Here is an 11,227-nt window from a genome sequence, read left to right as displayed (position 1 = left end):
TGTGTAAATCCTGTCAGAAAGAAGCCAGCGAAGGGAGAGGATAAAGACCTGAGGAGGGAGGGGCTCCTCAGGGCATGAGGGTTTGCAGGAGGCTAGAAGAGGCAGGTGCACACCTGCTATGATCTTAAACTCCTGCCCATATCCTCCTCGCCTTATCTGCTCGTCCTTATCCTGCCTAGCAGGCTGTCATCTCCACTTCACAGATGCAAGGCAGTCATTTGCCTGCAGTTACCTGGCTGCAAAAGGTCCCATGACCCTAGATGACTCTGTCTCCAAAGCCAGGCTCTTGCTGCACTTTTTCTAGCCTGGGGCAGAAGCCACCAGAGTGCAGGCTTTTCAGGCAAGGGCCAGAAAGGAAGCCTGAAACTCCAGTGCCTGTGGGGGCCAGAGAGATTCCAAAAACAGGACAAGGTGGCCACCTGTGCCACAGCAGTGTGAGCCCAGGGACAGGAGGAAGGGAGGGGGCTGTGAACCCTGAGGGCTCTTGTCCCCCACCAGGGGGGCATTCCTGCTGCACCCCAGGAGCACCTCCCAGATTCAAGCGATTCTCCTGCCTCAGCCTCCAGAGTAGCTGGGGTTACAGGCATGTGCCACCATGCCCGGCCAATTTTGTATCTTTAGTAGAGATGGAGTTTCTCCATGTTGGCCAGGCTGGTCTCCAACTCCAGACCTCAGGTGATCCGCCCGCCTCGGCCTCCCAAAGTGCTGGGATTATAGGCGTGAGCCACCGCGCCCAGCATGTTTGCTTGTTTTTAGATGGAGACAGGGTCTCACTCTATCACCCAGGCTGGGGTGCAGTGGCGCGATCATAGTTCACTGCAGCCTCGACCTCCTCCCAGGCTCAAGTGGTCCACCCACCTTGGCCTCCAAAGTAGTTGGGATTACAGGCTACTTTTCAGTAGCCCAGCTAATTTTTTAAAAACCTCTTTTGTAGAGATGTGGTCTTGCTATGTTGGCTAGGCTGGTCTCAAACTACCAGCCTCAAGTGATCCTCCCGAAATGCTGGGTTTACAGGCGTGAAGTACCATGCCCTGCCCCCAGATCTTTGGGTTTTTCTAAAGAATTTGAGCATCCCAATTTGAATTTGAATTCTCCAGGTTAGAGAGGTTTGTGCACCGAGAACAGGAAAGTTAGGTGGTGCAACATTAAGACGGGGTTAGGGAAGGCCTCCCTTGGAGAAGACCCCTGACCCAGGCAGGAATCCACTTGCCAAGTAGGGAAAGAGGAGAGGAGAGGGTGAGGGAGGTGGGAGGCCTGACCACCAGCCTTGTGGTCAGCGAAAGGCCGCAGGGGCGCTGGGCGGGAGGATTCCAGCTCTGCCAGTTCTCCACGGTGGCCTCATTTGATCTATGCAGGTCACAGTCCCTGATCGGGGGAAGGAGGCACACACTCCCTACTGGCCTGCCCTCCCCAGCCCAGGGGTCTAGGAGGAGGGCTCCACGGTGCGGACCGGGGTGGCCTCTCCAGGGCCTGCTCGGGCCGGGCCCGGATGGCGCCTACTCCCTCTCCGAGTGCCATCGAATTGTGTGCTAATTAGCCACAATTTGCACCGCGGCAGGGGCGCCCCGAGGCCACGCCTGCCCTCTAGGGGGTGGCAGGGATCGGGTTGGGTACCGCCCACCCAGACACCCAGGCAGTGACAGTCGCCAACCCCGTGGCGCGAGGACACGCGCAGCAGGGATGCGGCACAGCGCGCGCTGCGCTCGGCACCGGCCAGCCCGGGACGCCCCAGGGGCCGCCGCATCGTGTCCCCCGGGCCGGGTGAGTGGCCGGGCCGGGAAGGGTTAAGCCCACCAAGCTGCGGCTGCCTAGAGCGGCGGCGGCGGCGGCGGGGGCCGGGGCGCGGGGGCGCGGCGGGCGGGCAGGGGCGGGGGACAGGATGCGGATGCCGGGGGGACTTCCTGTGCCGGCCCCCGCGCCCCCGCCCCCGGCCCGGCCAGCGGCCCGCACGGACGCACTCCCGGGCGGGCGGGCGAGCCCAGGGGGACCCGGCCCTGCCGCGGCGCCCGCCCCGCCCCCGCCCCGGCCCCCGCGCGGCCCGGCCCAGGCCGCCTGCAGGCTCCGGGCACCTGTAGCCCCCGAGGACCCGCGTCGCCTGGCCGCCGCCGACCCCAGGCGGGGCCACCCCGTGGTGCCGACCCCGGGCGCCGGCCTGGATCCCGCTGCCCGCGATGGTCCCGGGGGGCCGGCCCTGAGCCCCGCGCGGGATTCGAGGCGCTGCCTCCCGCCCCGGCCCCCGCCGGAGAGTCTCCACCAACTTCTGCTCGGCCGCTCCTCTCGGCCCCTTCCCTTGGCCCAGGGCGACCTCGGCAGCCCAGACGGCGTGGACCCTCCGGAGTGCCCAGAAAGCCCCCGGGGTGGCCCTGCGCCTCCTGGCTCTTTCTGGATGGAGGCGCCTCGGGAAGGAGCCGGCTGCACGCCGTGGCCTTCACCTCGCAGCCTCTGCTGACCACACCTCCCTAGCGCAGAGGCTGCCCGGGAGCAGGAAATGCTCCACCAGGTGAGGCCCAGGGGGTCGTTGGCGCTGGGCAACCGGGAACGCGTCCCTTGAGAGAGTTTGGACTGGATGGCACGAGTCGGCCTGTTTAGGGGAGAGGGGCCAGCTCTGCACGGGCCAGGGTGGACTCTCAGGAGCGCCTGGGCACAGGGCCAGGCCGTGGGTGACAGTGCTCTGGACACCTGCCTTGCCCGGGAGCTGGGGTGGCAGCTGACACACGTGGCCTGCTGGCGGCCTTCTCAGAGCAGGCCAGGAAGGCAATAGAATGGAAGGGCGCCAGGCGCAGTGGCTCACTCCTATAATCCCAACACTTTAGGAGGCCGAGGCAGGAGGATCGCCTGAGGCCAGGAGTTCGAGACCAGCCTTGGGCAACATCATCTACAATATAAAAAAACATAAAAATTAGCTGGGGGTGATGGCACGCACCTGTAGCCCCAGCTACTCAGGAGGCGGAGGCAGGAGAATCGCTTGAACCGGGGAGACGGAGGTTGCAGTGAGTCCAGATCGCACCACTGCACTCCAGCCTGGGTGACAGAGTGAGAATCCGTATCAAGAAAAAAAAAAAAAGTATTTAAAAAAAAAAGAATTGAAGGAGGCAGGGAGGATGTTGATGGACAGTCTCTCTTTGGCCCCAGAGCTCCCCGCCCTGAATGTCCCTTTGGTGACTCTAGCTTTCCTCCCTTGTGAAGGGCTGATACCCACAGTTGTGTCTCAGTGGGGCTACCCCACTCTCCATCCCGCTGTGAAAAGTCAGGAGAGGCAGCCCTGCCTCTGTGCAGGTGACAGCCTCTGGTGCTGCCTGCCAACTCCCCAGTCCTGAGCCTCCAGGCCACCGGCACTCCCCGTTCCCCGCTGCGGGGGACAGTCCTATAGTTGCAGCAGGTATGGAGCTGACCGCTCTGGGTGGCCCGAGGCAGAGGTGGAGGGCCTTTGGGGGCCTGTGGGCACCTGGCGGGGGTCAAAGCACTCCAGCCTGGCTAAACTGCTTCCTTCCTTTCAGCACAGCCGACTCCCGGGAATTGGGGTCTGACCGCCAGGATGGAAGTGGGGCCAGCCACCGAGACCTTCGTGCTGGAACTTCGATGTCTTGAGGATGGGGGCCCAGGGCCTGACACCCTCTCAGGTGAGGGCCTTGGGGGATCCCTTGACAGAGCCTCATGCCTGCCTGCTGTGGCAGAAAGAGGCTCAAGGGTGGCGGGCAGCCTGCACAGACTCACACCAGCCAACGTCAGCTGCATTGAGTAACACCAGCAGCTCTCCCTTGAGATTTTCCAAGGTGGCTGTGTCAGGCAGGCTGAGGCCAGGCTGGTGAGGGGCTCCCCGCTCCCCACATGGGTGCTGACTGGACTTAACACTCACACGTGCTGCTGGCTGGAACTCATTGCTGTGTTTCCTGGCAGCCAGAGGGCCTCCACCATCCTCCCACCTGGCCCCAGCTCCTGAGTCAATTTCCACTCAATTTCCCGGATCCGATTCAGGTACTAATAGGCTCTCTTCCTCTGCCCCTCCTGCCCCGGATGTTGGCTCCCTGGCTTCTTCTCCCCTGTGGCCTCATAACCTTTTCCACTTTACCTTGACCTCTGCTTGCATCTGTTTTTCTCTACCTGATGCCCAGGGGCAGATGTGGTACTGCAGAACCTTCCAAGACCTCTTCCTCTGGGACCCTCTCTGGGCAAACCTTCTCTGGTGGCCACACTCATGAGAGCCAGTTTCCATTCTGTGCTTTAAGGGTGCTGAGTGAGGGCCTGGGGCAGGGCGGGACAGAGCTTGAAAAGGACCAAGGGAATTGGAGGGGGTGGGATGGGGATGTGTGGAGTCAAGAAGGACCGTTCTGACCGAGCATGGTGGCTCATTCCTGTAATCCCAGCACTTTGGGAGGCCGAGGCGGGCAGATCAATTGAGGCCAGGAGTTTGAGACCAGCCTGGCCAACATGGTGAAACACTGTCTTTACTACAAATACAAAAATTAGCTGGGTGTGGTGGGCACCTGTAATCTCAGCTACTCGGGAGGCTGAGGCAGAAGAATCACTTGAACCCAGGAGGCAGAGGTTGCAGTGAGCCAGGATCATGCCACTGCACTCCAGCCTTGGTGACAGAGTGAGAGTCCGTCTCAAAAAAAAGAAGAAGAAGAAAAGAAGACCCTTCTGACTTGTAAATTTAGCTGACAAAACTTTGGGAGGGTATACACGTCAGACAACATTGGACTAGATGTTCACTAAAATGCCTTTGTTAAAAATGCTGAGGTCAGGCACAATGGCTCACACCTGTAATCCCAGCACTTTGGGAAACCGAGGCAGGTGGATCGCTTGAGCTCAGGAGTTCGAGACCAGCCTGTGAAACATGGCAAAACCCCATCTCTACAAAAAGTTTAAAAAATTAGCTAGGCGTGGTGGTGTGTACCTGTAGTCCCAGCCACTTGAGAGGCTGAGATGGGAGGATCGCTTGAGCTTGAGAGGTCGAGGCTACAGTGAGCTGAGATTGCGCCACTACACTCCAGCCTGGGTGACAAGAGTGAGATCCTGTTTAAAACAAACAAACAAACAAAAACTGAAATTGCTGCCCCAGGGAGTCAGAGTGGCCTGTGGTCAAGACTGTGCCAGAAAAGAGGAGACTCAACACAGAGGCATGATCTGTCTCATTCCTCCCAGAAGGGGTGGGAGAAAGGAGGGTCCATGAGACATTGGACTTGCTGGGGGGACAGTTTTCACCCTGTCTTCTCCTACCATGTGCTTCCCCCCAGCCGATGTCAGTGTCTATGAAAAGCACACTCACGGATCTGTTAGCCTAACCAAAGGTTATTAGGAATATTTTACTAGAGGAAATTATATGCATACAGATCTCTCTTGGTGGATTTTTTTTTTTTTTTTTTTTGAGACAGAGTCTCACTCTGTTGCCCAGGCTGGATTGCAGTGGCTCAATCTTGACTCACTGCAACCTCCACCTCCTGGGTTCAAGCAGTTCTCCTGCTGCAGCCTCCCGAGTAGCTGGGACTATAGGTGCCTGCCACCACGCCCGGCTAATTTTTATATTTTTAGTAGAGACAGGGTTTCACTATGTCCCTTGGGTTGTTGTTTTTGTTTGTTTGTTTGTGTTTTTGATAAGGAGTCTTGCTCTGTCACTGGGCTGGAGTGCACTGGCGTGATCTCAGCTCACTGCAACCTCTGCCTTTCAGGTTCAAGTGATTCCCCAGCCTCAGCCTCCCGAGTAGATGGGACTACAGGCGCACACCACCACGCCCGACTAATTTTTTGTATTTTAGTAGAGATAGGATTTCGTCATGTTGGCCAGGATGGTCTCAATCTCCTGACCTCGTGATCCATCTGCCTCGGCCTCCCAAAGTGCTGGGATTATAGGCGTGAGCCACCGCGCCCGGCCATCCCTTGGTTTTATTAAATCAATATATTCTTTGAAAAATGGCCAGAAAGCAAACTTTTATAAATCAAAGCATTGTCTTCCATTACAAAATGGAAAACATATGATGTTATAGGGAGAAGAGATGTTGAAATCAGATTTGGGAACGGAGAAAGCCTCCTCAAGTCACATGTAGAAAGAAGGATTGGGATTTTCCAGTAGCACAATAGTAATACTCAAAACGAGAATCTCATGGTGTACACGGTGCGGAAAGAGAAGCGTAGTAACGGAGTGGTGCTGTTTTTGCAGGGCCTCCCAGGTTTATGCCTCCCAAAGTGTTGCGATTACAAGCATGAGCCACCACGCCCAGCCGAGTTAGTCCTTTGTATTCCTGAATGACAATCTCAAACAGTCCCAGTCTCCTTGGTATTTTTTTGTTACTTTGCAAACCAATCCTAACCTTCAGAGAGAGGGAATTTTCAAGCACCTACCAGGCTCCAGGTACTATGCCAGGGCTCTCCTTGTTGTACTGTTTAAGCAGATGGCGTGGGTATCACTGAGCTATTTTGTAGACAGGACTGTGAGCCTGCAGGAGGTTGTACACCTGCCGACTGGTAGAGTTAGGTTCTGAACTGAGAACTTCCCGCCTGAAACCTAGTGGTCTCTCTGACACTTTGGTGATTTTGGGTAACTACTTGTGGTAACACCTCCAGGCAGCTTTATATAAATTCTTTATTATTTACAGAGAAGGAGAATTTCATTTATTTAAGGTGTGGCTGTAACTGAGGTCGGAGTTCAGCATGGGGTTGATGGCTTGGCCGTTGGGACAGCCAGTTCAGTGGTTTCTACTGGAGGGTGATTAAGCGCAAGAGACTTCTCAGGATGGTCAGGGAGCCCCCAGCATCCCTGCTAGTGCCAGTGCTGAGATCAGAGCATGGGGCCTGTGTAAAGGGAAGCTCCAAGGAGGGATCAGGGAGCTGGGGTCCAGAGGGAGGTCACCAGCAGTCCCTTGGCCACCTACCTTCCTTCCCTTCCTTCCCTTCCTTCCCTTCCTTCCCTTTCTTCCCTTTCTTCCCTTTCTTCCCTTCTTCCCTTCTTCCCTTCTTCCCTTCCTTCTCTCTCTCTCTTTCTCTCTTTCTTTCTCTCTCTGAGATGGACTCTCCCTCTGTCACCCAGGCTGGAGCACAGTGGTGTGATCTCGGCTCACTGCATCCTCCACCTCCTGAGTTCAAGTGATTCTCCTGCCTCAGCCTCCTTAGTAGCTGGGACTACAGGCACCTGGCAGCACACCCAGCTAATTTTTTGTATTTTTAGTAGAGACGGGCTTTCGCCATGTTGCCCAGGCTGGTTTCGAACTCCTGAGCTCTGGCAATCTGCCCACCTCGGCCTCTCAAAGTGCTGGGATTACAGGCGTGAGCCACTGTGCCCGGCCACCTGGGCACATTTCCAAGCCACCCCCGCCCCTGCAGCATTTCAGTTTCTGCTGGGCTGCTATTGTTACTCGATCCAGCACTTTCGGGCTCCTGCTAAGAGCGTGTTAGTGTATCTTTGAGGGCAGGGTAAGGGGCAGGTCCTGGGGTCTGGACCAGAGAGCTTCCTGTAGATCTTTCTCTCTTGGCTTCCTGCCATTTCTTCCACAGGTGGCAGCGGTGGGAGCGAGAGTCAGGAGGAGGAAGAGCCTCAGGAGGGGAACAGCAGTCCACAGCGGCCAGCAGTCTCGGCCCCAGTGGGGGCCAGTGAAATCGCTGAGGAAACCCGGCCGGGACAACGGGAGTTGCAACTGCAGCAGTTAGAACAGCAGCCCGAGCCGCAGCAACAGCCGCAACACGAGCAGCTGCAACAGCCGCAGCCACACCTAGAACTGCAACAGCAGCCGCAGCAAGATGGGCAACAACAGCTATCTCAACTACAACAGGAAAAACACCAATCCGTGCACCATCAGGAACTGAAACCAGAACTGCAGCTAATGCACCGGCAGCAACAGTTACAGCCACAGCAAGTGCAAGAGCAACAGCGGTTGCAGCAGCAGCAGGAGCAGTTACAGACGCAGCAAGCACAAGAGCAACAGGTGTTGCAGCAGCAGGAACAGCTACAGCAGCAAGTGCAAGAGCAACAGCTGTTACAGCAACAGCAGGAACAGTTACAGCAGCAGCAGCTGCTACAACAGCAGGAACAGTTACAGCAGCAACAGTTTCAACAGCAGCAGGAACAGTTACAGCAGCAGCAGCAGCTACTATTGCTGCAGCAGCAGGGACAGTTACAGCAGCAACTGTTGCAGCAGCAGCAGGCACAGTTACAACAGCAGCTGCTGGAACAGCAGCAGGCACAGTTACAGCAGCAGCTACTGCTGCAGCAGCAGGAACAGTTACAGCAGCAGCAGCAACAGCAGCTGTTGCAACAGCAGCAGGAACAATTGCAGCAGCAACAACTGCAGCCTCCTCCCCTGGAGCCCGAGGAGGAGGAAGAGGTGGAGCTGGAGCTCATGCCGGTGGAGCTGGGGTCAGAGCAGGAGCTGGAGCAGCAGCGGCAGGAGCTGGAGCGGCAGCGGCAGGAGCTGGAGCGGCAGCAGGAGCTGGAACGGCAGCAGGAGCAGCGGCAGCTGCAGCTCAAACTGCAGGAGGAGCTGCAGCAGCTGGAGCAACAGCTGGAGCAGCAGCAGCAGCAGCTGGAGCAGCAGGAGGTGCAGCTGGAGCTGACCCCGGTGGAGCTAGGCGCCCAGCAGCAGGAGGTGCAGCTGGAGCTGACCCCCGTGCAGCCGGAGCTGCAGCTGGAACTGGTGCCAGCCGCAGGGGGCGGCGGAGCGGCGGTCCCGGGGGCTCCGGCCGCGGTCGTGGTGGCTCCCCCGGGCTACGTGGTGGTGCAGGAGCTCATGGTGCTGCCCGCCGTGGCAGCGCCGGCCGTGGTGGCCATCCCGGGCCCGGCAGGCAGCGCGGCGTTGACCCCTGCACGGCAGCGGCGGCGACGGCGCGCTCGGGACCGGCCGACCATCTGCGGGGAGTGCGGCAAGGGCTTCAGCCGCAGCACGGACCTGGTGCGCCACCAGGCCACGCACACGGGTGAGCGGCCACACCGCTGCGGCGAGTGCGGCAAGGGCTTCTCGCAGCACTCGAATCTGGTGACGCACCAACGCATCCACACGGGCGAGAAACCCTACGCCTGCTCCTACTGCGCCAAGCGCTTCAGCGAGAGCTCGGCGCTCGTGCAGCACCAGCGCACGCACACCGGGGAGCGACCCTACGCCTGCGGGGACTGTGGCAAGCGCTTCAGCGTCTCCTCCAACCTGCTGCGCCACCGGCGCACGCACTCGGGCGAGCGGCCCTACGTGTGCGAGGACTGTGGCGAGCGCTTCCGACACAAGGTGCAGATCCGCCGCCACGAGCGCCAGCTGCACGGCGCGGGCCGCTCCAGGGGCCTCGGCCTGCTGCGCGCCTCGCGGCCGGCGGCCCTCGGTGGCCCAGCCCGCGCGGAGCAGGCCGCTACAGCCACTGCGCCCGCAGACAAGGCGCTGTGAGGGCCGTGATCGGGGCTGCCTGGCCGGGAGGGGACCCCCCACCCGCCTCCACCTGAAAAGCTCCTTGACCCGGGTTCATGGGCGCTGGAGGCGTCCTGGAATATCCCTGGAGTAAAAGGCTTCCACCATCATCATCATCATCATCTCCCGGATTCCCTGAGAAAATACCAGGTTCACAGATTCACCGCCAGAAAAATCCATCCGCCAAAAGAAAAGTGGACTGCGGCTGAAACAGCACACGGGACACGTTTGTCTGCCCTTTGAGGGGTCTGCCAAAAGTTTTCCCTCCGGGAAAACTGGACTTACTACGAACGAGGAAAAACTCCCAGTGGCGAGACGATTAATGACACTGGCCGAGGACTGGACACCCACCAGGGAATCAAGACGTGGTGAGACACACATGGAAAATCTTCGATCCTGGTGAAAATGATCGCAAGGAGAAATTCGGGGAGGAAGCAAACTTGTTTGCACTATGTAGAAACTGACCAAGGCATCGAATCGTCCTCAGAGGCATTTGCCTTGAAAATACTTTCCAAGATGAAAATTCATCAGGGTGGGTATAATTCTGATGAAAACACCTGTGTTCATCAACACAGGGTCAGAGCGCTCACCGGGTCAATGTGCAAATCCAAGCCAGGAAGTCCTGCTCCGGGTGGAAGGTAAAACCTTCCCTCCAGGGAACCAGGGGCTCCGGCGGGCATCGGAGGCAGCTTCTTGGCCTCTGCTGCCGTGTCCCCCAGTCCCCCCAGCCCGCATTAATGTCCTCTGGAATAAGAGCCTGTGGCTGAAGCAGAGGGCCTTCTGGGAGAGCTCTCCAAGGTCTGGAAGGAGGGTCCCCCAGAAGGAGCTCCGGGGTAGCCCCACTGTGGCCCCCCTGGACTCCACCAGCTTCATGCTTCTCAGATGCTACCCAGGGGCCGGCCCGGGGAGACCAGGGCAGATTTCTCCTGCACCAGGCTATGGAGGTTTGGAGGGCTGCCTGAGCAGACCCTGTGCCATTGCTGGGGCTGGGGAAAGAATATCTGAGACAAGGTTTGGGAGCAATGCTCTTTACCACGTTTACCAAATCGTCTGGGGCAGGGGTTGTGAGCTGCAGCAGTTGCTGGTGCCTTGTGGGAAGGTGGGGCAGGGAGGAGGCTGCCCGCCACCTCTGCCCCCAGTCACTTCCTGCTTGACCTGACTCTTCACATGTGGCTGCTTAATTCCTGCCCCTCTCCCCCCAGCTGCTTCTCCTTTACTAACACACCTGCTACATTTTACACATGTGTTGGTAAGTGAGAAACAGAAACGAAAAATAAATTAAAATGCAGAAATACAATGTCCTTGTCTTGGTGTTTTCACCTCTGGATTTTGTGTCTTCCATAGGGCTTCCTTTCTTTTCTTTCTTTCTTTTTTCCTTCCCTTCCCTTCCTTTCCCCTGTCCCCGTTTTCCCCTTTCTTTCCTCTTTCCCCTTCCCTTCCTTTCCTTTCTTCTTTCTGTTTCTTTTCTTTCTTTTTTTTTAATGTTGCCTGGGCTGGTCTCAAACTCCCAGGCTCAAGCAATCCTTCCACCTCAGCCTCGCAAACTGCAGGGAGTACAGGTGTAGCCACTGTGCCTGGCCAAAGATTCATTCCTTTCTTTGTTTCTTTTTTTGAAAGAGGGTCTTGCTCTGTTGCCCAGGCTAGAGTGCAGTGGTTTGATCACTGCAACCTGAAACTCCTGGGCTCAAGCAATTCTCCTACCTCAGCCTCCTGAGTAGGTGGGACTACAGGTGCATGCCACAATGTCTGGCTAATTTTTTTTTTTTTTTTTTTTTGAGATGGAGTCTCACATTGTTGCCCAGGCTGGAGTGCAGTAGCATGATCTCTGCTCACTGCAACCTCCGCCT

General features: G+C 57.7%; 1 protein-coding gene across 5 annotated transcripts; it reads left to right on the top strand.

The window, feature by feature from the left end:
• The first annotated feature begins 1,623 nt into the window (after nucleotides 1-1,623).
• ZNF853 (zinc finger protein 853) lies at nucleotides 1,624-10,677 on the top strand. 5 transcript variants are annotated; one of them, XM_055114932.2, is made up of 4 exons: nucleotides 1,624-1,761; nucleotides 3,498-3,620; nucleotides 3,898-3,975; nucleotides 7,489-10,677. In XM_055114932.2, the coding sequence occupies exons 2-4, from the start codon at nucleotides 3,536-3,538 to the stop codon at nucleotides 9,357-9,359; spliced, it is 2,034 nt and encodes a 677-aa protein (XP_054970907.1). In that variant the 5' UTR covers nucleotides 1,624-1,761; nucleotides 3,498-3,535; the 3' UTR covers nucleotides 9,360-10,677. The 5 variants fall into 5 exon arrangements, with proteins under 5 accessions (XP_054970907.1, XP_034819532.1, XP_054970905.1 ...); XM_055114930.2 differs by lacking the exon at nucleotides 1,624-1,761 and adding an exon at nucleotides 2,104-2,500 and having other exon boundaries at nucleotides 3,503-3,620; XM_055114931.2 differs by lacking the exon at nucleotides 1,624-1,761 and adding an exon at nucleotides 2,105-2,500.
• The last annotated feature ends 550 nt before the right edge of the window (nucleotides 10,678-11,227 follow it).

Source organism: Pan paniscus, chromosome 6 (assembly GCF_029289425.2).
Source record: "Pan paniscus chromosome 6, NHGRI_mPanPan1-v2.0_pri, whole genome shotgun sequence".
Taxonomy (NCBI): Eukaryota; Metazoa; Chordata; class Mammalia; order Primates; family Hominidae; genus Pan; species Pan paniscus.
This window is presented reverse-complemented; position numbering and strand designations above follow the sequence as displayed.

Bases quoted from the DNA above. Each gene is read 5' to 3' on its own strand.
- ZNF853 (XM_055114930.2), top strand. The intron at 3,621-3,897 runs GTGAGGGCCTTG...GTTTCCTGGCAG, and splicing joins AGGGCCTGACACCCTCTCAG to CCAGAGGGCCTCCACCATCC. The intron at 3,976-7,488 runs GTACTAATAGGC...TTTCTTCCACAG, and splicing joins ATTTCCCGGATCCGATTCAG to GTGGCAGCGGTGGGAGCGAG.